General features: G+C 54.4%; 1 protein-coding gene and 1 long non-coding RNA gene across 4 annotated transcripts in view; one reads left to right on the forward strand and one right to left on the reverse strand.

The window, feature by feature from the left end:
• The window catches only part of LOC127570688 (alanine aminotransferase 2-like), a 46,125-nt gene extending 30,213 nt beyond the window's left edge, over positions 1-15,912 (forward strand). For all 3 annotated transcript variants that reach the window (XM_052016467.1, XM_052016466.1, XM_052016465.1), the window contains 7 exons: positions 6,064-6,307; positions 7,491-7,570; positions 10,180-10,316; positions 11,103-11,277; positions 12,236-12,391; positions 14,675-14,787; positions 15,307-15,912. In XM_052016467.1, coding sequence (XP_051872427.1) covers positions 6,064-6,307; positions 7,491-7,570; positions 10,180-10,316; positions 11,103-11,277; positions 12,236-12,391; positions 14,675-14,787; positions 15,307-15,397 — 996 coding nt within the window. In that variant the 3' untranslated portion in view covers positions 15,398-15,912. The remainder of the gene's footprint in view (positions 1-6,063; positions 6,308-7,490; positions 7,571-10,179; positions 10,317-11,102; positions 11,278-12,235; positions 12,392-14,674; positions 14,788-15,306) is intronic.
• LOC127570704 (uncharacterized) lies at positions 13,164-24,656 on the reverse strand. The gene is made up of 3 exons (XR_007956379.1): positions 24,611-24,656; positions 24,095-24,204; positions 13,164-13,413 (listed from the first exon to the last, which is right to left on the reverse strand). It is a non-coding gene; the product is annotated as an uncharacterized LOC127570704 (long non-coding RNA).

Genomic DNA, 24,656 nt, shown 5'->3' on the forward strand with positions numbered 1-24,656 from the left:
GCCAGGCCCAGCAGGAGACCCACCAGGAGATCCTCATCAGTACCACCCTTTTTTTTGTACAAAACGTTTATTTGTTAAAAAACACTACAAAAACAACCAACAGCAAACACGCTACATCTAGTACAGAAGACACAATCCGGCCGAAACCAATACCTGCGCAACACTACGCCCGCAACCGCAAAACGCATGGCACTTCACACCAGAATAGCATCCTTCTCGTCTACCACACGCGATCCCCTGAGGGGCCCACCGAGCACGGAACTCGGCCAGGGCACCCTAGGGGACCGCATGCTCCCTTTCCAATGACACCCGCGCGCACATGTAAGCGCGGAAGACAGGCAGGCAGGCCGACCTGCCGGAACCCTCGGCCGCTCACCGCCACGTCCCGTGTATGGCCAGCTTGGCCAAGCCCAGCAGGAGACCCACCAGGAGATCCTCATCAGTACCACCCCTCCCAAAGTGTGACCCTCCCTCACCACCCCTTGCACAGTGTGACCCTCCCTGACCACCCCTTGCACAGTGTGACCCTCCCTGACCACCCCTTGCACACTTTGACCCTACCTCACTGCCCCTCCCTGATAGCGTGAACCAGTAGAGGGCATTTGCAGTTGGCATTTGGCAAGGTGCCACATCAAAGGCTGGCGCACCATGTAAAAGCTCATGGTGTTGGGGGAGTTTGGTTAATGGAAGATTAGTTATGGGGTGGATGAAGGAACTGATGACATTGTGGCCAAGTCTGCAGACAACACCAAGATAGGTGGAGGGGCAGGTCATGTCGCGGAGGTAGGGAGTCTGCAGAAGGACTTGGACAGGTTGGGAGAGTGGGCAAAGAAGTGGCAGATGGAACACAGCGTCGAGAATTAAAGAGTGAGGCACTTTGGTAGGGTTAGGGTGAGGGTTAGGGTGAGGGTTAGGGTGCAGCACTTTGGTAGAAGGAATAAAGGTGTAGACTATTTTCTAAATGGGGAGGAAATTCGGAAATTGGAGGTGCAGAGGGACTCGGGAGTCCTAGTGCAGGATTCCCTAAAGGTTAACTTGCAGGTTGAGTCGGTAGTAAGGAAGGCAAATGCAATGTTAGCATTCATTTCAAGAAGACTAGAATATAAAAGCAAGGATGAACTGCTGAGGCTTTATAAGGCGTTGGTCAGACCACATTTGGAATATTGTGAGCAGTTTTGGGCCCTGTATCTAAGGAAGGATGTGCTGGCCCTGGAGAGGGTCCTGAGGGGTTCACAAGAACGATGCTGGGAATGAAAGGGTTAACATATGAGGCGCGTTTGACATCTCTGGGCCCGTACTTGAAGCAGTTCAGAAAGATGGGGGGTGGGGGGGGGGATTCTCATTGAAACCAACCAGATATTGAAAGGCCTGGATAGAGCGGACGTGGAGAGGATGTTTCCATCAGTGGGAGAGTCTGGGATCCAAGGGCACAGCTTGCTGGGTGTATCTGAGGTAGAGATTGATAGGTTCTTGAACGGTGAGGGGGTTAAGGGTTACAGGGAGAAGCAGGGAGAATAGTGTTGAAAGAATCAGCCATGATCGAATGGTGGAGCAGACTCGATGGGCCGAATGGCCTAATTCTGCTTCTGCATCTGATGGTCTTACAAGAAGAGTTTAATGCAGGAAAATGTGGGGTCATGCACTTTGGTAAGTGCAATCTCAAGGTGGATTGTTATCTAAATGTAGAGAGAAACTGAAAGTGCGTGATGTTCAGAGAGATCGACGTGTTCCACTGCATGAATCACAAATAGTTAGTCAACGGGTCCAACAAGTGGTTAGGAAGCCAAGAGGTGGTGTTGGCCTCTATTGCAAGAGGATTGGAGCTTGCTATAATTGACAGGGTGTTGGTGAGGCGAGATGTGGAGGGAAGCTCTGTCTCCCACCCTGAGGTAGTCGAGGGGTTAATTGGTGAGCAGGTCTGTCAGCTGCTGCAGACCACAGAGAGCGGTGGGGCTCAGCCAGTTCCATCACGGGTACAGCTCTCCCCACCGTCGACATCGACAGGAAGCGATGCCTCAGGAAGGCAACGTCCACCATCAGGGACCCCCACCATCCGGGCCGTGCCCACTTCTCGATGCTGCCATCAGGCAGGAGGTACAGCAGCCTGAAGGCCCACACCTCACGGTTCAACAACAGCTTCTTCCCCACTGCCGTCAGGTTCCTGAACCCACCTGGAAAACCTAATCCTACCTCGGACTGTATTTTCTCTCTCACAATCTTGTACTATTGTCGTTACGTTTGTTTTGTTGTTTACTTTTGAACGTTTAAGTCATGTATAATTTAAGTTTATATTAACTTACGTATGTCTTCGTCTTGTCATGTGGAGACTGTGGGGGATGTTCAAGCCAAAAATGGGGTTGTCTTCTCTGGAACGGCGGAGGCTGAGGAGAGACCTGATAGAGGTTTATAAGATTATGAGAGGCACAGATAGAGTAGACAGCCGGTATCTTTTTCCCAGGGTTGAAACATCTAATACCAGAGGAGATGCATTTAAGGTGAGAAAAGTTCAAAGGAGATGTGTGAGGCAAGTTTTTTACACAGAGAGTGGTGGGTGCCTGGAACGTGCTGCCAGGAGTGGTGGTGGAAGCAGATATAATAGAGGCATTTAAGAGGCTCTTAGACAGGCACATGGATGTGCAGAGAATGGAGGGATACGGACATTGTGTAGGCAGAAGAGACTACTTTAGTTAGGCGTTTAGTTACGCTTAATTAGTTCAGCACAAGAGGTTCCATAGCTACATAGAGAGTAAAAGGGTGGCCAGGAAGAGAGTGGGTCCCCTTAGAGATCAGCAGGGTCGCCTGTGTCTTGAGCTGCAGGAGATGGGTGGGACTTTTTATGAATATTTCTCCTCTGTGTTTACTGAGAAGAAAATCATGGTGGCTCAAGAGACAAGGGAAACAAGTGGAGATGTTTTGGAGAACATTCATATTACCAGGGAGGAGGTATTTGCAGCCTTACAGCACATTAAGGTGGATAAATCCCCACGGCCTGACTGAGAGCATCCTCGGACTTTGTGGGAGGCTGGAGAAGAAATTGCGGAGGCCCTTGTGGAGATCTTTGCTTCATCATTAGCCACTGGTGGAGTTCCCGAAGACTGGAAGGTGGCTGATGTTGTTCTGTTGTTTAAGAAGGGTAGCAAGGACAAGCCAGGGAACTATAGGCCGGTCAGCCTGACATCAGTGGTGGGGAAGTTACTGCAGGGAACTCTGAGGGACAGGATCTACCAGCATTTGGATGGACAGAGTCTGATTAGGAGGAGTCAGCATTGGTGTGTGGAAAGTCGTGCATGATGTATCTTTTGGAGTGTTTTGAAGAGGTCACCAAAAGGGTCGATGAGAGGAGGGCAGTGGATGTTGTCGATTTTGACTTTAGCAAGGCCTTCGACAAGGTCCTGCATGGCAGGCTGGTCGGGAAGGTTGGGTCCCATGGAATACAGGGAGAGCTGGTTAGGTGGATTCAAATTTGGCTCGAAGGTAGGAGGCAGAGGGGGATGGTTGAAGGCTGTTTCTCGGAATGGAGGCCAGTGACTAATTTTCAGCCTGCTTTCTGATTCACTTGGACTGTCTCTGACACCTCTCTCTCCTTCCTCGATCTCTCCATCTCCATCTCAGGAGCTTCCTCATCCAGCGACATCTTCTACAAGCCCACTGCCGCCCACAGCTGCCTCGATTACAGCTCCTCCCCCCTGTCCCTTGCGAGGACGCAATCCCTTTCTCTCAATTTCTCTGCCTCCGCCACATCTGCTCCCATGATGAGGCTTTCCACTCCGGGACATCCGAGATGTCCAACTTCTTTTCTAACTGGGCCTTCCCCCGGACTGTGGTCGAGAGAGCTCACACCCGTATCTCTGCCATTTCCCGCACCTCTGCTCTCACCCCCACCCCTCCCAGACCCCCTTGTCCTCACATTCCATCCCACCAGCCTACGTATCCAACACATCATTCTCCAGCACTTCTGCCATCTCCAACGGGACCCCAGCACCAAGCATACCTTCCCCTCCCCACCCCTTTCTCCCTTTCGCAGAGACCACTCTCTCCGTGACTCCCTAGTTCACTCCTCCTCCACCACCCATCCCGCTCCCACCCTGTGACCTTTCCACTGCCCCTGCCATAGGTGCAACACCTGCCCCTACACCACCTCCATCACCTCCACCCAGGGACCCAAACAGTCCTTTCAGGTGAGACAGAGATTCACCTGCACCTCCCTTAATATCATCGACTGCATTTGGTGCTCCAAGTGTGGCCTCCTGCTGACACCAAACACAGACTAGGTGACTGTTTCGCAGAACACCTGGGCTCTGTCCATAACCGTGATCTGCATCTCCCCGTTGCCAGTCACTTCAACTCCCCCTCCCACACTATCACTGATATGTCAGTCCTCGGCCTCCTCCACTGCCGGGAGAATTCCAAGCGTAAACTGGAGGAACAGCACCTCGTTTTCCGTCTTGGGACCTTGCAGCCTAACGGCATGAACATTGAATTCTCCCACTCTAGGTAATCCCCCCCCCTTCCCCACACCCCCCCCCCCACACCATGCCTCTTCTCTTCTTCCCTTTCCTAGCCTCTTTTTGTCTACCTTTTTTCCCTCTCTCTCCTTCCCTCTGACCCATCCCCCGGTGGATCTGCTCTCCCCTCCTCCCCGCACCTGCCCATCACTGTCTCTTACCTGCATCTACCTATCACCACCCTGTGCCCACCCCGCCTCCCCTCTTTTGTCCACCTATCACTGCTCTGCTCTTCCCTCCTATACATTGGGCTTCCCCTTTTCCTACCTTCAGTCCTGAAGAAGGGTCCTGACCCGAAACGTTGACGGCCTGCTTTTCTCCACGGGTGCTGCCTGGCCTGCTGAGTTCCTCCAGCATCATCATGTTTTTTATCTAGATTCCAGCATCTGCAGTCCTTTATTTCTCTGGTGACTGGTGGTGTGCCGCAGGAGTTAGTGTTGGGAACCCTTGTTATTCATTATTTACAAAAATGATTTAGACTTGAATGCACAAGGCTTGATCAGTAGGTTTGTAGATGACAAGAAATTCGGAGGTGGTGTTGATAGTGAAGAAGGTTATTACAGATTACAGGGGGATCTTGATCAGTTCGGGAAGTGGCCGAGGAGTGGCAAATGGATTTCAATGCAGATAAATGTGAGGTGGTGTGTTTTGTAAAGTTAAAACAGCGTAGGACTTGTACTGTGAATGGGAGGGCACTAGAGAGTGTAATGGAACAGAGGGACCGAGGAGTACATAGTTCGTTGAAAGCGGCATCACAGGTAGACAGGGTGGTGTAAAAGGCATTTAGCACGCTGGCCTTCATCAGTCAGGGCACTGAATATAGGAGTTGGGACATTATGTGGCAGATGGAGCACTCTGTACAGGTTTGGTCGCCCTGTTATGGGAAAGCCATGGTTAAACTAGAAAGACTGCAGAGAAGATTTACGAGGCTGTTGCCAGGACTCGAGGGCCTGAGTTACAGGGAGAGGTTGGCCAGGCTGGGCCTTTATTCCTTGGAATGTAGGAGAATGAGGGGCAACCTTATAGATGTCTATAAAATCATGAGCGGCAGAGATAAGGTGGACGGTAACAGTCTTTTCCCCAGGGTAGGGGAGTCCAAAACTAGGGGCCATAGGTTTAAGGTGGGAGGGGAAAGGTTTAAAAGGGACTTTTTCATGCAGAGGGTGGTGAGTGTGTGGAACGAGCTGCCAGAGGAAGTGGGTGAGGCAGGTACAACAGCATCATTTAAGAAGCACTTGGACAGGTACATGGCGGGCGGGGCTTGGAGGGATATGGACCGAATGCAGGAAATTGGGACTATCTGGGTGGGCACCGTGGTCAGCATGGACTGGTTGGGCCGAAGGGCCTGTATCCGTGCTGTATTGCTGTGTGACTGTAGCATTGTGAGCCTGTTCCTGTGCTGTAGTATTCCATGTTCTATGCTCTTATGTTCTGTGCTACTGCTGCAAAAAGCCAGTTTCCCTAGGATTTATTTCCTGGGTATGTCTGCCTGTGACAATTAACTTGAACGTGAACGTGGGCTCTGCTGGGTTAACGGCCCCTCTCGATGCCTCAACAGACCACTCTCAAGCTGCTGGTGTCAGGTGAGGGACGACAGCGGACGGGGGTGATGATTCCGATTCCCCAGTACCCACTTTACTCGGCCGCCATCTCTGACCTGGGTGCCGTGCAGGTCAACTACTACCTGGATGAGGAGAACTGCTGGGCCCTGAACATCAGTGAGCTGCAGCGAGCCCTGCACCAAGCCCGGCAGCACTGCACGCCCAAGGTGCTGTGCACCATCAACCCCGGGAACCCCACAGGTACTGGAACGCAGGCGGGACTGCTCCGTCCTCAGGGCTGGACATGGGGTGGCGGTTCAGATTGTGGGGTGGGTCAGGGCAGGAGGCTGTGGCTGGGGCCCAAACAGACAGCTGGCGAGAATGGTGGCAAAGGATCTGTTTGGGGTAATTGGTTTATTGTTGTCCCATGTAAAGGGGCACAGTCAGAAGCTGTTGTCTGTCTGTCCAGACAGATCGTTCCGTACATCAGTACGTCGAGGAAGTTAAAGGAAAACAGAATGCAGAATATAGAGTTACAGTTACCGAGAAAGTGCAGTGCAGGTAGACCACAACGAGGTAGAGTGGGAGATCATTAGTTCATCTTTATTGTACGAGAGGTCCATTCAATAGTCTTAAACAGCAGGATAGAAGCTGTTCTTGAGCCTGGTGGTACGCGCTTTCAGGCTTTTGTATCTTCTGCCCAACGGGAGGGGGAAGAAGTGAGAATGTCCGGGGTGGGTGGGGTCTTTGATTATGCTGACTGCTTCACCAAAGCAGCAAGAGTGTAGGCAGAGTCCGTGGAGGGGAGGCTGGTTTCCGTGATGTGCTGGGCTGTGTCCACAACGCTCTGCAGTTTCTCATGGTCCCAGGCAGAGCTGTTACTGTACCAAGCCGTGATGCATCTGGATAGGATGCTTTCTATGGTGCATCAATAAAAATCAGTGAGGGTCAACGGGGACATGCTGAATTTTGTTAGCCTCCTGAGGAAGTGGAGGTGCTGGTGAGCTTTCTTGGCTGTGGGGTCTACATGGTTGGACCAGGAAAGGCTGTTGGTGATGTTCACTCCTAGGAACTTGCAGTTCCCAACCCTCTCAACCTCAGCACCATTGATGTAGACATGAGCATGAACACTACGGCCAAAAAAGCTCACCAGTGCCTCTACTGCCTCAGGAGGCTAAAGAAATTCGGCATGTTCCCTTTACACTCGCCAACTTTTATCGATTCACCACAGAAAGCATCCTATTTGGATACATCACGGCTTGGTACAGCAACTGCTCTGCCCGTGTCCACGTGGGAGGGGTGTTGCCAGGACCACAAGTTAGGAGTTGCCCTGGATACAATTTGGGATGCAGGGGAAGGGTAGGGGGTGAGTGCAGGGGATCCAGGGCTGGTGGTGGGACCATTGGCCTGGGTAACACACCACCTGTCTCCTCTCTCCTGATAGGCCAGGTGCAGAGTCGGCAGGTGATCGAAGAGGTGATCCGATTCGCAGCCAAAGAGAAGCTGTTCCTGATGGCGGATGAGGTCAGCTGCTGCGACTGGTAATGGGGGGGGGGGGGGGGTCCGTGCGATGAGGCAGAAGCTTCGGGAGGTGGGGCAGGTTTGGGGAGGGGGAGGGAGGGCTGCTGGTGGACTGGACAGTATTGTCCAGTAGTGAGCTGCTGGTTATACTGGACAGTTCGCTTTGACAAGTGAAGCCCCAGAGCTGCCTGGGAGGGAACAGAGTCACAGAGTCAGCACAGAAATAGGCCCTTCGGCCCAGCTGGTCCATGCTGACCAAGATGCCCATCTCAGCCAGTCCCATTTGCCTGTGTTTGGCCCATATCCTTCTAAACCTTTCCTGCCCATGTACCTGTCCAAAGGTCTTTTACACGTTGTAATTGTACCCGCCTCTACTGCTCCCTCTGGCAGCACAGGATCAGGCCCTTCGGCCCACCAGGTCTGTGCCGACCATGAGGCCAATCCAAACTAATCTGCTGCACATGATCCACATCCCTCCACTCCCTGCACATTCATGCATCTGTGTGACTGCCTCTTAAACACACTATTGTATCTGCCTCCACCCCCTGCCCTAGCAGTGCGTTCCAGGCACCCACCACTAACAGGCACAATACTTGTGTAAAACACTTGTCCCGCACATCTGCTTTAAACTTTCCCCCCTCTCACTTTAAAGCTCTGCCCTCTCGTATTTGACATTTCTACCCCAGGAAAATGACTCTCAGTGACTATCTATGCCTCTCACAATAACTTCCTCAGCCTCCGCCGCTCCAGAGAAAATAATCCAAGTTTGTCCACCCTCTCCTCATAGCTCATACCCTCTAATCCAAGCAGCATCCTGGTGAACCTGCTCTGCACCCTCTCCAAAGCCTCCACACCTGTCCTGTAATGGGGCGACCAGAACTGCACACAGTACTCCAAGTGCGGTCTGACCAAAGTTTTATACAGCTGCAACGTGACTTCCTGACTTTTATACTCCCGACCAATGAAGCTGTTTCTGATTAATCCTTGGCTTTCCAAATGTAGATTATACCTGTCCACCAGGATTCTTTGTCCACTAACATCCCCACCACTGACGTGAGATCTGTAATTTCCCGGTTTATCCCTGCTTTTCTCCAGGGATCTGACGCCCCACGTGTGGCCAGTGAAGATTTAAACATCTCCACCAGGGGCCCAGCGATCCCCCTCTTTGCCTCCCACAGCATCCTGAGATACATCTCCTCAGGCCCTGGAGATGTACCCACCTTTACACCCACTGAGACACCTAATACCTCCTCCCTTCACTGATAACGTTGTGTACAATCTCACTGACACCCCCCCACAGTGTCGCTCAGTTGTCCGTGTACAAGTTGACCAATTCTCCATGGTAACCCTGCCCTCTCAGCACTTATTGGTTTCCATGGCATTCCTAACCCTTTCATACTTTCGAAATTTGGAATTTGTCAGATTGACTTTCCAACTTGTGGAACCGTTCACTTGCCTGCAACATTCAATCCATGAATATCCCAGCTGAGAACAGTTCCACAGTGTCACTGGGGTAGGGGGGTGTCCGATGGGGGATAGGATCGGGAGGAGGAGGAATTTCTTCAGCCAGAGGGTGGTGAATCTGTGGAACTCTGGAGTTGATAGGGTTGCTAAGAAGGTGTATGGTGTGCTGGCCTTCATTAGTCGAGGGATTGAGTTCAAGAACCACGAGGTGATGTTGCAGCTCTGTAGAACTCTGGTTAGACCACACGGAGTATTGTGTTCAGTTCTGGTTGCCTCATTATAGGAAGGATGTGGCAGCTTTAGAGAGGGTGCAGAGGAGATTTACCAGGATGCTGCCTGGATTAGAGAACATGTCTTATGAGGAAAGGTTGAGTGAGCTCGGGCTTTTCTCTTTGGAGCGACGCAGGATGAGAGACGACTTGACAGAGGTGTATCAGATTATGAGGGGCATAGACAGAGTGGTCAGCCAGCACCTTTTCCCCAGGGCGGCCATGGCCAATACCAGTTTAAGGTCAAAGGAGGGAAGTTTGGGGGAGATGTCAGAGGTAGGTTTTTTACACAGAGTGTGGTGGGTGCCTGGAACACACTGCCGGGGGTGGTGGGAGAGGCTGATACAATAGGGACATTTAAAAGGCTCTTAGACAGGCTCATGGATGTAAGAAAAATGGAGGGTTATGGGCTGTGTAGGAGGAAAGGGTTAGATTGATCATGGAGGAGGTTTATATGGGTCAGCACAACATCGTGGGCTGAAGGGCCTGTACTATGCTGTACTGTTCTATGTTCTATGAATTCGTTGCCACTGAGGACTGTGGAGGCCAATTTGTTGGTAAATTGGTTTATTATTGTCACGTGTCCCGAGGTACAGTGAAAAACGTTGTTTTGCATTCCATCCATACAGATCATTTCACCACATCAGTGCATCGAGGCAGTACAAGGGAAAACAATAACAGAATGCAGAATAAAGTGTCACAGGAGCAGAGAAAGTGCAGGGTGGTGAGGGGGGAAGGGTGGAGAGGGGTGAGGGGTGAGGGGTGAGGTCAGGCCTCACCGTCCTCCGGTGCTGGCCGTTCATGGCCATTTCCTCAGTGGGACGGGGTGGTGATGCGGTGGTGACGGGGCGGTGACGCGGTTCTCTCCCCCCTCCTCAGGTCTATCAGGATAACATCTACGGTGAAGGTTGCCAATTCCACTCCTTCAAGAAGATTCTGTTTGAGATGGGCTCCCAGTACTCGGACGTGGTGGAACTAGCCTCCTTTCATTCTGTCTCCAAGTGTTACATGGGAGAGTGAGTATTCTGGGTGGGGCAGGGTCACCAGCCCATCCCCACGGGACATCCGCACCCCCCCACCCCCACAGGCGGGTAACGGTCAGCGGGAGGTCAGCAGTGCTCCAGTCCTGGCTCAGCGACATGTTGCTGCAGACCCCAGTGGGTGGGGAACCAGCTGGGACCCCCGGTATGATCATCCCCATGGGACTGTCCCACTGACCCTCAGCCCACCCCTCCCAGCTGGGTGGAACACACCCCTCCCAGAAGGGCACACCCTACACACCTCAACCAACCCACCCCAACCAACCCACCCCACGCACCTCACCCAACCCACCCCTCCCAGCTGGGCAGAACCCACGCCTCCCAGCGGAGCAGAACCCACCCCTCCCAGCTGGGCAGAACCCACCCCTCCCAGCAGAGCGGAACTTACACCCAACTCACCCAACCCACTCCTCCCCATGAGCCGCTCCAGTAGACCACACCCAGGGGGCTTGTCCCACTGGGTCAACCCCACCCTTGTCTCCAAGCAGCAGGAGTGTGGGTGGGTCTGGGATGGGATGAGATGGGGGAGGGGCTGGGATGGGATGGGATGGGATGGGATAGGATGGGAGTCTGAGATGGGATGGGATTGGATGGGATGGGGGAGGGGAGGGTCTGCCTTGGGCTGAGGGAGTTTTCTGCTGACAGGGGTGGGCTCTCTTCTCTGCCCAGGCTCTGGGGCTCACTGGGACACAGGGTTTGTGGGGGGGTTGGGGGGGTGGGAGTGGGTGTCCTGGAGTGACTATGAGCGCTGGCTCTCCACAGGTGCGGTTACCGTGGTGGTTACGTGGAATATGTCAACCTGGACCCCGGCGTGAAGGCGGAGCTGATGAAACTGGTGTCGGTGAGACTCTGCCCCCCCGTGAGTGGGCAGGCTGTCCTGGGGGTGATCACCGACCCCCCCCAGCCTGGGGAACCCTCGTACCAAACCTTCCTGAAGGTGGGTCGCCCGCTGGGGGGAGGGGTGGGAGGGATGAGGGAGGGGAGGGGAGTGGAGGGGTGAGAGGGGAGGGGAGTGGAGGGGTGAGGGAGGAGAGGGGAGGGGGAGTGGAGGGGTGAGGGAGGAGAGGGGAGGGGTGAGAGGGGAGTGGAGGGGTGAGGGAGGAGGGGAGGGGAGTGGAGGGGTGAGGGAGGAGAGGGGAGGGGAGTGGAGGGGTCAGGGAGGGGAGGGGAGTGGAGGGGTCAGGGAGGAGAAGGGAGGGGAACAGAGGGGTGAGGGAGGACGTGGAGAGATCTACAGGAGGTGCTGCCTCAAGGCAGCAACATCTATTGTCAAAGATCCCCACCATCCGGGCCGTGCCATCTTCTCACAGCTCCCATCGGGCAGGAGGTACAGAAGCCTGAAGTCCCCACACCACCAGGTTCAGGAACAGCTACTTCCCTTCAACCATTCGTTTCTTGAACCAACCGGCACAACCCCAACCCGCCCTCAGCAACAGAACACTACGGACCACCTCTTGCGCTACCACAGACCATTCAATTGTCTTACAACAGCGGTATAGAAGCTGTCCTTGAGCCTGGTGGTACGTGCTTTCAGGCTTTTGTATCTTCTGCCTGATGGGCGTCGGGAGAAGAGAGAATGTCCGGGGTGGGTGGGGTCTTTGATTATGTCGGCTGCTTTACCGAGACAGTGAGAGGTGTAGACAGAGTCCATGGAGGGGAGGCTGGTTTCCGGGATGTGCTGAGCTGTGTCCACAACTCTCTGCCCTTGAAGGAAATGGATCTAATAGGGGAAAATGAGATTGGATAGGCAGAGGGTTGGCATGGAGACGTTGGGCTGAAGGGCCTGTTGCTGTGCTGCCCAGCTCTGTGACACGGAGCACTGGTGAGGAGGGACGGAGTTATAAGCTGGCCTGGTGGATCTCAGCCCCTGACCTGTCCATGTTTCCTCTCCTCAGGAGAAGACCAACGTGCTGAGCTCTTTGGCGGAAAGGGCGCGTCTGACGGAGGAGGTGTTCCGTGGGGCCCCTGGAATCCGTTGTAACCCCGTGCAAGGGGCCATGTACTCGTTTCCCCGCATCGACATCCCCCCAAAGGCCATCGAGGCAGCTAAGGTAAGCACCCAGCCCTCTGCAAGGTGTCAGTGTGCGTTGGGGGGTGCACTGTCCTCTCCCCCTCCTCCCCATGTCCTGGGACCACCATATCAGCAGTCAATGGCACTGGTGGATGTCCAGATAAGGAGATGTAAAACATCCCTGATGTCATCAAACTTCACTTTGATGTTCTCACTTGCAGACTTATTCTGAGCTTTCAAGATACCTTCTCCCAGGAGGTCCCTGGTAATTGGTTTATTCCCGTCACCTTCACCAAGACACAGTGAACAGCTTGGTTCTGCTTGCAACACACAATCTGCTGGAATAACTCAGTGGGTCAAGCAGCCTCTGTGTGGGGGAAGGAATTGTCGACGTTTCAGGTCAAAACCCTGCATCAGGACAGACGTTTTGTGTTGCTTGCCATCCATACAAATCATTTCAAAACATAAGTACATCCAGGTAGTACAAAGGGAAAACAATAACGGAATGCAGAATGAAGTGTTACAGCTACAGAGAAAGTGCAGTGCAGGCAGATGATAAGGTGCAAGGGCCACGACAAGGTAGATTGAGAGATCAAGAGTCCATCTTTATCGTAGAAGAGGTCTGTTCAATAGTCTTACAACAGCGGGATAGAAGCTGTCCTTGAGCCAGGTGGTACGTGCTTTCAGGCTTTTGTATCTTCTGCCCATTGGGAGGGGGGAGAAGAGAGAATGTCCGGGGTGGTGGGGTCTCTGATTATGTTGGCTGCTTTACTGAGGCAGCAGGAAGTGTAGACAGAGTCCATGGAGGGGAGGCTGGTGTCCGTGATGCGCTGGGCTGTGTCCACAACTCTCTGTGGTTTCTTGCGGTCCTGGGCAGAGCAGTTGCCGTACCAAGCCGTGATACATCCAGATAGGATGCTTTCTAAGGTGCATCGGTAAAAGTTGGTGAGGGTCATCGGGGACATGCCAAATTTCCTTAGCCTTAGTAAAGGCGCTGGGGTGCTTTGTTGGCTATGGTATGCACACGGTTGGACCAGGACTGGCTGTTGGTGACGTCTACACCTGGCATAGAAGAGAGAGAAGCGATTGGCCAGGGTGGCAGCATCCTTGACGAGTGACATGTAATGCCCTTTGAGAGAACTAATGAGGGTTGGATACAGGCCACGGATGATCAGACCCGAGGAAGTATTGAGGAGCAGAGCATCTATGGTGTACAAGTCCCCAGATCCCGGCGGCAAGTCAGGTAGACAGGGTGGTGACAAAGGTGGACGGGATAAGATAAGATCTTTATTAGTCACGTGTACATCGAAACACAGTGAAATGCATCTTTTGCATAGTGATTTGGGGGGCAGCCCGCAAGTGTCCCCACGCTTCCCACGCCAACATAGCATGTCCACAACTTCCTAACCCGTACGTCTTTGGAATGTGGGAGGAAACTGGAGCACCCGGAGGAAACCCACACAGACACGGGGAGAAGGTACAAACTCCTTACAGACAGCGGCCGGATTTGAACCCGGGTCGCTGGCGCTGTAAAGCATTGTGCTAACCACTGTGCTACCGTGCCTGCCATACTCACCTTCATTCACCAGGGCACAGGATGCAACAGCAGGAAGATCTTGGTACAACTTCGTTAGACTACAGCTGGAGTACTGCGTGCGTTCTGGTCACCACAAGAGGCCGTTCATTTCATCAGACCCTGCTAGCTCCCACCACCCACTCCTCGTCGGTTGTCCCTCAGACATTCCCACCGGCTTCCCCCCACCACCCTCCGGCTCTGTTACCACCCACACACTGGGGGTGATTTACAGCGGCCAGTTAACTGTTGTGGGGAAAAACCAGAGCACCTGGGGGGAACCAACGCGGTCACAGGGAGAGCGTGCAAACTCCACACCGACAGCGCTGGAGGTCGGGATCGAACCCGGTTCTCCGGGGCTATGAGGCAGCAGCACTACCCGCTGCGCCACTGACGGAAGCTGTTGAGCTTCGAAAATCCCTCTTTCCCCCACAGAAGCTTCTCGACCCACTGAGATCCCCCAGTAGATCGTGCATTGCTGCAGGTTCCTACATCTGCTGTACCTTGTGTCTCCATTCTATCAGTTCCCATTTGACAGTCACACAGTCACGCAGTACAGAAACAGGCCTTTTGGCCCACTGGATCCATGCTGACCATGGTACCCAGCTGCACGGATCCCATTCGCCAGCTCTGGGTCTGACCCCTCGCTGCCTCAGTGACTCAATGCTCGTCCGGATGTTGTGAGGGTCTCTGCCTCCAGCACGGCCTCGGACAGCGTGTTCCGGAACTGACCGCTGCCCTCTCACGCAGGCTGCTGGACAAGCTCCCGACATGTTTTTCTGCATGAAGCTCCTGGAAGAGACAGGAATCTGTGTCGTTCCGGGGAGCGGATTCGGACAGGCAGAGGGGACGTACCACTTCAGGTAGGGGGGGGGGGGGCAGCAGGGACAGAGTATAGCACAGCAGCACCCCTCCCTCAGTGAGGTGCTCCCTCGGTGAGGCCCCTCCCTCGGCACCACCCCTCCCACAGCGAGGCGTTCACTCATTGCCGCCCCTCCCACGGCATGGCGCTCGCCCACCAGCCGTGTGTGGTGTGGGGAGGGGGTGGTGGGGGTCCCGGAGGAATCTCCCGTGGAAGGTCCCACCACCGGCGGTGGTCCAATGAAGTTCTGGGACGGCAGTGGGCGGGACTGTGGGGTGGCTGAGGTCCTGGGGTGACAGAGAGTGGCACTGGGTTGGGGGGGGTGGGGGGGGCGAGAAACTGGAGCCACGTGTATGGGGGCGAGGGGGAGGTCTGAAACTGCAAGGGATGTCCCTGGGATCTGGGAGAGGGTGGTGGGGGAACACGGACAGCTGGGGCTTGGGGTGGGAGGGGCTGTGTGTGATGGGGCAGGGGCGGGCAGTGCCCTCTGACATGCCACCCTCTGCTCCCGTCACCACAGGATGACCATCCTGCCCCCCACCGACAAACTGAAGGTCCTCCTCAACAAGCTCAAGTGTTTCTACGAGACGTTCACCAAGCGATACGCCTAGACCGTGCGCGGCGTTCTGGACCCAGGCACCAGCACCTGCCGTGCCACCCACAACAACAGTCTAAACCAACACAATGCACAGAAATGAACGGAGATCAGAGCTGGACCCTGCAGTGCGGCTGGGATGGGGCAATAATTTGGGGTGGAGGGGGGACTGGGTTGCACTGATGGGTTGGGGTAGGTGGGGTAGAAGTGGTCCAGACAATTTCAAAGCAGTGTCTCCCTCGGTCTCTCTCCTCCACACCTGACCGGTCACCTCACTGTTCCCTGACCAGGGCAGGTGGTGTCTGTGGGGCCGTGAAGCTGGCCGTCGGTCAGATAGTACACTGCCGGCCATCGGTCGGATCGTTACACCGCCGGCCATCAGTCAGACCTGTAGTCCAAGTAGACCGAACTCCAGGACTGGCACTGAACCAACCACAAAACGCAGCCCCCACCTTCCACTCACTCTGTGTGCCCCACCTTCTGAATCTCTGGAACCGTGGTAACATTAATAAATGAATGATCACAAAGAAAGAGCAGAAAGTGTTGAAGGAAGTGTGCTAGCAGAGACTGCAAACTGGTTGTCACAGAGAAAGCAAAGGGATTTCATAGAACACGGGACAGTACAGCAGAGGAAGAGGCCCTACAGCCCACCACGTCTGTGCAAATCATGTTGCCGGTCTGACTAATCCCATCTGCCTGCACTGAGCCACTTCTGGCCTGTTCATGTGTCAGTGTACAGCCTCTTAAACCCCTCTATTGTATCTGCTTCCACCTCCCCTGGCCACCCGTTCCAGGCACCCACCACCCTCTGTGTGTAAAAAAAACTTGCCCCACACATCTCCTTTAAACTTTCCCCCTCTCACCTTAAATGCACGTCCTCTGGTATTAGATGTTTCCATCCTGAGGAAAAAGATTCCGTCTACTCAGTCTATGCATCTCATAATCTTATAAAACTCTATCAGGTCTCCTCTCAACCTCTGCCATTCCAGAGAGTTTGTCCAACCTCTCCTTATTGCTCATACCCTCTAATCCAGGCAGCATCCTGGGGAACCTCTTCTGCACCCTCTCCAAAGCCTCCACATCCTTCCCGTAATGGGGCGACCAGAACTGCACACAATGCTCCAAGTGTGGCCAAACCATCTGCAACGTGACTTCCTGACTCTTGTACTCAGCACCTCGACTGATGAAGGCAAGTGTGCCATACGCCTTCTTCACCACCTTGTCTACTTGTGTGGCCACTTTCAGGGAGCTGTGGACTTGGACCCCCAGACCCCTCTGTACATCAATGGTCCAAAGGGTCCGACCATTCACCGTACACTTCCCCCTTCTCCTCTTCAACTAATCTTTTTAATTTATTGTCTCTGCTTGGCAATGGTAACCCAGGTTGATCAGCCCTGGGATGGTGTGACGGTGACCCGGGTCGATCAGCCCTGGGACGGTATGACAATGACCTGGGTCGATCAGCCCTGGGACGGTGTGACGGTGACCCAGGTCGATCAGCCCTGGACGGTATGACGATGACCTGGGTCAATCAGCCCTGGGACGGTGTGACGGTGAGCCGGGTCGATCAGCCCTGCCGTCCGCACATCTCAACACCAGTTATCGCAGCCCCAGTTGCTCCCTGCCCCCTCCAGCCCCGAGCCCTGTTCTCTCTCAACAAATGGGATCCTGGAAGAACTCAGTGCGTCGGGCGGCATCTGTGGAGGCGAACGTTCCAGGTGGGGTCCCTACATCAGCACCGGAGGTTGCCGGTGTACAGCAGTACGTCGTGGGTGGGACAGGGGCTGGGAGATGAGAGGTGGAGCCCGGTGGGGAGGGGATGGAGGTGGGACGGGGGGGGGTGGGACAAAGGGAGGAGACCAGATGAACAGGTGACTGTGTGTGGGGGGGAGAGCACCATGGGGGGCTGGGGGAGACACAGAGGGTTTGGGAGGGGGGACATAGGGGGGTGGGGAGGACACCAGGGGGTGTGGGAGGGGGATACCGGGAGGATGGGGAGGGGGGAGACCGGGAGTGTGGGGAGGGAGACACTGGGGGGGTGGGGGGGGGGGGAGGGGGTAGACCAGGGAGTGTGGTGACACGGTTGGGGGGGGTGTGGGGGACACTAGGGGTTGTGGGGAGGGGGACCAGGGGTGTGGGAGGGTAACACTTGGGGGGGGGGGGTGGGAGGGGGCAGCACTGGGACTCAATACCCTTATATTGTTCAATAGTGTTATAACAGCGGGACAGAAGCTGTCCTTGAGCCTGGTGGGACGTGCTTTCAGGCTTTTGTATCTTCTGCCCGACGGGAGGGGGGAGAAGAGAGAATGTCCGGGGTGGGTGGGTGTGGTGACCTGCTACACTAGTGTTTATGGGCTGGTGCAGTTGAGTTTCTGGTCAGTGGTGACCCCCGGGATGTTGATGGTGGGGTCTGGGTGCGGGTGTGTGGTTAGATATGGTAGAGGTGGGCTTTGCATTTCGTTTCTTTGCCACACGTCAGGCTGTGTGAGGGATCTCCGTCTTCCTGCAGGCAAAGGCTTCATTTCAGCCAGTTGTTCTGTGAGAAGGAATGGGACTGTGGAGAGTGCTGTGAAAATGAGGACTGTCCTGGACCGGAGCCAGCACTGCGCATCTGCTGCACGTTATCCAGCACTGCGCATCTGCTGCACGTTATCCAGCACTGCGCATCTGCTGCACGTTATCCAGCACTGCGCATCTGCTGCACGTTATACAACACTGCACATCTGCTGCACGTTATCCAGCTCTGCGCATCTGCTGCACGTTATACAGCACTGCAGATCTGCTGCACGTTATCCAGCACTGCGCATCTGCTGCACATTATCCAGCACTGCGCATCTGCTGCACGTTATACAACACTGCACATCTGCTGCACGTTATCCAGCTCTGCGCATCTGCTGCACGTTATACAGCACTGCATATCTGCTGCACGTTATCCAGCACTGCGCATCTGCTGCACGTTATCCAGCACTGCGCATCTGCTGCACGTTATCCAGCACTGCGCATCTGCTGCACGTTATCCAGCACTGCGCATCTGCTGCACGTTATCCAGCACTGCGCATCTGCTGCACGTTATACAACACTGCACATCTGCTGCACGTTATCCAGCTCTGCGCATCTGCTGCACGTTATACAGCACTGCAGATCTGCTGCACGTTATCCAGCACTGCGCATCTGCTGCACATTATCCAGCACTGCGCATCTGCTGCACGTTATACAACACTGCACATCTGCTGCACGTTATCCAGCTCTGCGCATCTGCTGCACGTTATACAGCACTGCATATCTGCTGCACGTTATCCAGCACTGCGCATCTGCTGCACGTTATCCAGCACTGCGCATCTGCTGCACGTTATCCAGCACTGCGCATCTGCTGCACGTTATCCAGTCTCTGGGCTGGGCCTGGGCCTCGGGCCAAAATTCCCACCGCATCAGGATCTGGGAGCGAGAGTGCCACAAGCCCAACATCGGATATGCCATTGGTGTGGGAGAAGGCAATGGGCCCTCGAGCCTGTCCTGCATTGACAAGGGCACCAGCTGATCTCCAACCTGGGAGCCAGGACCCCACAGGATCCCCTATCCCAGGACAGCTGCTTCAGGAGAGGATCTACAACCACGGGTGGTGATTCAGGGCAGCGTCCCCCCACCCCGTCACACGACATGGAGTGGGCTTCTGAGGGAGGGCCAACAGACATTCACTTCCAAACTTCCTTAGGGATCAGCAACATCCAAGTACAACAACAGCCGATGAAGTCTGTGCTCCCAGGTACTGCCAGAAATACAGCTGTCAAATCCAGCACAGCAAGATCCCATAAGGGAATCTGCTGAGTTCTGGTGACATTAGGGCCACTCTGCTGTTAGAAATGGTGTCAGCAGGACACGTGTGTGGGATGGGGGAGTTCCTCCATCCTCACCGCCCCTCGACCCTCCCACAGCACGGCGTCCCTCAGTGCCACCCCATTTTTTTCTAACTAAAAGCACTACAAAAGGACAACCAGTGTCGATACACTGCAACTAATACAGAAAGAGAAGAAAACTAACTAAGCAGCTACAGAACTGCAGCAAAATAACAGGAACAAAACACCCACGAAATGCACCACACAACACTTCACAGAAGAATCACATTTTCACCATCCACGATCCCCTAGGGGGCCCACCAAGAAAGAACTCAACCAGGGTGCCTGCGGAGACCGTGTGCTCCCTCTCCAAAGATGCCCACATGTGCACAGAAGACGGGCAGGCAGGAGGACCGGCCGGAACCCCCGGCCACCCGTCGCCACGTCCTGTGGATGGCCAGCTTGGCCAGGCCCAGCAGAAGACCCACCAGGGGATCCTCTGCCCGCCGCACCGTGTGACCGTAGATCAGCAGCGTCAGGCTGAAGTGCAGCCAGAACTTGAGCAGCAGTCCCTTCAGATACACAAAGAGGGGCTGCAACATCTCACACTCCACGTACACATGGTATACCGTTTCCTCCCGGCTGCAGAGGTGACAGGCGGCTGGGGTGTCAGTGAACCGGCTTAGGATCCGGTTGCAACACCCTCCACCCGAGGTCCCCGATGTAAAGGGGGAGGTCAGTACCACCCCTTTTTTTATATATAAAGGTTTATTAACTAAAAACGCTACAAAAAGGACAACCAGTGTCGATACACTACATCTAATACAGAAGAGAAGAAACAACTAAGCAGCTACATAACTACAGTAGATAACACAAACCAATACCCGCGAAACACACACACAACACTACACCCATGAACGCAACAAGCAACACTTCCAATAAGTATGCATTCGTACCATCCACGACACACGTGACCCCCTGAGGGGCCGACTGGGTGCGGAACTCAACCAGGGTGCCCGCGGAGACCACGTGTTCCCTCTCCAAGGACACCCCCACGCTCACATAAGAACAGAAGACGGGCAGGCAGGCGGACCGGCCGGAACCCTCGGCTGCCCACCGCTGCTTCCCATGGATGGCCAGCTTGGCCAGGCCCAGCAGAAGACCGACCAGGAGATCCCCGCGCGCCCGCCCCGCGCCTCACCGGGTGACTGTAGATCAGCAACGTCGGGCCGAATTGCAGCCAGAACTTGAGCAGCAGCCCCTCAGATATGCAAAGAGGGGCCACAACCTCCCTCAGTACCACCCCTTTTTTTTAATATAAATGTTTATTAACTAAAAGCACTACAAAAGGACAACCAGTGTCACTACACTACAACTAATACAGAAAAAGAAGAAAACAAAAAAGCAACAGCAAAATAACACTAAACCCCCGTGAAACGCACACGCAACACAACACCCGCTAAACACACCGCGCAACACTTCAGCGAAGTGTGGTGGAGGGGAGGTACAGTTCGGTAAGAAGGGAGACATCTCAAAGGCACGTGTGGGAAATCTTGTCATCAGAGCAAATACAACGGAGACAGAGGGAAGGTGGGAAGGGAATGGAGTCCCGACGAGAGGTGGGCTGGGAGGAAGGTAGCTGTGGGAATCTGCGGGCTTGGTGTGGATGTTGGTGACCGACCTATCACCTGAGATGGAGATGGATCCAGGAAGGGAAGGGAAGTGTCAGAGGTGGATCAAGTGAAGCTGAGAGCAGGCTGGAAATTGGAGGAAGAGATGACATTTTCAGGTTGCACATGAGTGCAGAAAGCAGCACCGGTTCAGTCCTTGATGTACCTGAGAACGAGTCGGGGGGAGCGAGGCCGAGCTTGTTCTGTTCTGTGTGTCTCACGGCTGAACCTTTGATCTGGAGAAGGAGAAGGTAGGGGAGCTGTGGAAGGAAGGTCTCCCAAGGAAGTGAGGTGTGTGGCTCTGGGAAGCAATAGCCTGGGAAACCAGGCTCCAGAGGGAGATGGGTTGAAGTGACCAAACACTGACATTCGACGTCCGCACAGAAGAGATTGTTGCCCTCAGTGAAACACCATCCTGATGCTCACGGCAGTCACTCCCACATCACCGCTGGGGCTCAGCTCTTTGATCCACGTTTGGACCAAGAGCATTCTGACTGGTTGCCTCACCGCCTGTTATGGAGGCTCCAACGCGCAGGATCGCAAGAGGCTGCAGAGGGTTGTAGACTCAGCCAGCTCCATCACAGGCACAACCCTCCCCACCATTCGAGGACATCTTCAAGAGGCGGTGCCTCAAGAAGGTGGCATCAATCACCATCCAGGACATGACCTCTTCTCATTACTACCTTCGGGGAGGAGGTACAGGAGCCTGAAGACCCACACCCAAAGATTCAGGAACAGCTTCTTCCCCTCCGCCATCAGACTTCTGAACGGTCTCTGAACCCATGAACACCACCTCATTTTGCCTTTTTTTTGCACTATTTATGTTTGCAATTTATAGTAACTTTCTGTCTTTGCCGTGCACTGCTGTCCCAGAACAACACATTTCACTTTGCACAAGTTGGTGATAATCTGATTGTGATAGTGGTGAGTGTGTCAGCCTCTGATTGTGATGGCGGTGAGTGTGTCAGCCTCTGATTGTGATAGTGGTGAGTGTGTCAGCCTTCTCACTGTGCTGGTGGGGAGGGAGTTCCAGGATTCAGCCCCCATGACAATGATGCGTTTCCGAGTCAGGAAGGTGAGCAAGTTGGAGGGGAACCTGTGGGCGGTGGGGCCCACTGCTGCTGGCCTTGTGCCAGGAGTTTCGCAGTTAGTACTCTACACCCGTTTTCACCCGTCCTAACTCAGGCACGAGTCCTGAGCCAGTGACCCAATCACAAGGTCCCATCAATCCCCTTCTATCATTCATCATTCCCAGCTTGTGTTCCCACCCCACAGGTTCCATTGGCAGCGGGGGTGGGGGGCGGGGGGGGCGGGTGGTGTTGGGGCAGGGGGACAGACACTGGGATGTCCGCTAACTGCACGGCTATTGGTGGCTGAGTCTGGCTTCATGGATATAATGCAGAGTCACACAGCAGGGAAACAAGCCCTTTGGCCCAACTCGTCCATGCCGACCAAGTTCCCGACCTGGGATAATCCCATTTGCCTGTGTTTGGCCCGTATCCCTCTAAACCTCCCTCTATCCCTCCAAACCTTTCCTATCGATATACCTCAGAACCAGGATTATGATCACTGACCTAGATGTTGTGAAATTTGTTGTTTTGCAACAGCAGGTACAGTGAAAAATCGTTGTAATTTTAAACACTGCAATTGTACCCGCCTCCACCACTTCCTCTGGCAGCTCGTTCCATATCCCCACCACCCTGTGTGTGGAAAACCTGCCCCTCAGGGCTCCTTTAAATCTTTCACTTCTCATCTTAAATCCCCTCTAGTTCTAGACTCCCCCACCCTGGGGAAAAGACTATGACCGTCCACCTTATCTATGCCCCTCGTGATTTTATAAACCTCTATAAGGTCACCCCTCAGCCTCCTACACTTCAGGGTTAGAGATCCCAGCCTGTCCAGTCTCTCCTTATAACTCGAGCCCTCCAGTCCCGGCAACACCCTCATGAATCTTTTCTGCACCCTCCAGCTTAATCACGTCCTTCCTGTAGCTGGGCGAGCACAACTGTGTACACACTCCAAATGTGGGCTCACCAACATCTTTTACAGCTGTAACATGACATCCTGACTCTGGAGAGAGAGGTTGACGGGTTGGGACTTTATTCATTGGAGCATAAGAGGCTGAGGGGTGATCATATAGAGGTGTATAAAATCATGAGGGGCACAGATAGGGTAAATGCACTCAGTCTGTTTCCCAGGGTTGGGGAATCAATAACTAGAGGGCACAGGTTTAAGGTGAGAGGGGAGAGGTTTAATAGGAACCTGAGGGGCAATTTTTTCACCCAGAGGGTGGTCCATACATGGAACGAGCTGCCAGAGGAAGTGGGTGAGGCAGGTACGTTAACAACATTTAACAGGTACTTGGACAGGTCCATGGATAGGAAAGGTTCAGAGGGATATGGTCCAAACGCAGGCAAATGGGACTGGCTTAGATGGGCACCTTGGTTGGCATGGACCGGTTGGGCCGAAGGGCCTGTTGCCGTGCTGTGTGACTCTGTGGCTCTAATCAATGCCCTGACCGATGAAGGCATGCATGCCCTACACCACCCTGTCCACCTGTGTCTCCACTTTCAGGGAGCCATGTCCCTGCACCCCTCGGTCTTGCTGTTCCACAACACTGTCCATTTCTCCTCGGGAGCAGTGACCCTGCTGTTTCTTGGAGGGTTGGTGTGGTTCCTGCTCTGGAGCAGTGACCCTGCTGTTTTTGGGAGGGGTCGCTGTGGTTCCTCCTTGCTCTGCACAGCTCCTGGCCTGCAATGACCACAGCCACACACCCGACTCCTAACGATCAGCCGCAGGGACCGCCTCAGGGAGTGGGTCGAGACTGCTGACAATCACAATGAACCCCACCAACAACGTAGATCAGTCAGTCATCCCATTCACTGCCGGCAGGCATGGGTGTGTGTGAGCGGTCCGTGTGCCGGAGAAGACAGCGGCTGTAGATTGACGATGTGTTGGCGGTGTGTGCAGAATTCACGGGTGCCCCCAACACCCATCCCAGCTCCCACCAACACCCGTCCCTGATCCCACCAACACCCGTCACATCTCCCCCAACACCCGTCACATCTCCCCCAACACCCGTCCCAGCTCCCTCCAACACCCGTCCCAGCTCCCTCCAACACCCGTCCCAGCTCCCTCCAACACCCGTCCCAGCTCCCTCCAACACCCGTTCCTGAACCCGCCAACACCATTCCCTGATCCCACCAACACCTGTCCCAGCTCATGATGCTCAGGAGAACTCGGCCGTGAACCGCCGGTGGAATTCCCCGATCTTCTCCAGGGCCACCGTCAGCTCCTTCACGGGCAGGGCAAAGGTCATTCTGGGAAGACAGGAGAAGGAGAGAACGTGTGGTCAGGGGTTACACAACCGACCAATGCACGAGCTGTGGGAGGAACAGTCGGTTGGGAGGCATCTGAGGAGAGGGATGGACCGTCGACAATTCGGGTCGAGGCCCTTCACCTGAAGTTCCCTCCGCACCGTCCCATCACACACTCCCGGGGTCAGACACAAGGTGAAGCTCCCTCCACACTGTCCCATCACACACTTCTGGGGTCAGACACAGGGAGAAGCTCCCTCCTCTCAGTCACTAGACTCACCAAGGCAGAGGAGAGTATGGACCAAGTGTTGGGAAATGGATTGGTGTAGATGGGTACAATGGTCAGTCGGGGCATGTCAGGCCGAAGGGCCTGTTTGCCTGCAGTCCGACGGTCGGACGGTGACTGTACCTGAAGTGCGAGGTGCTGTCCTGCTGTCCAAATCCCTCACCGGGAG

This window comes from Pristis pectinata, chromosome 5, assembly GCF_009764475.1.
Source record: "Pristis pectinata isolate sPriPec2 chromosome 5, sPriPec2.1.pri, whole genome shotgun sequence".
Lineage (NCBI taxonomy): Eukaryota > Metazoa > Chordata > Chondrichthyes > Rhinopristiformes > Pristidae > Pristis > Pristis pectinata.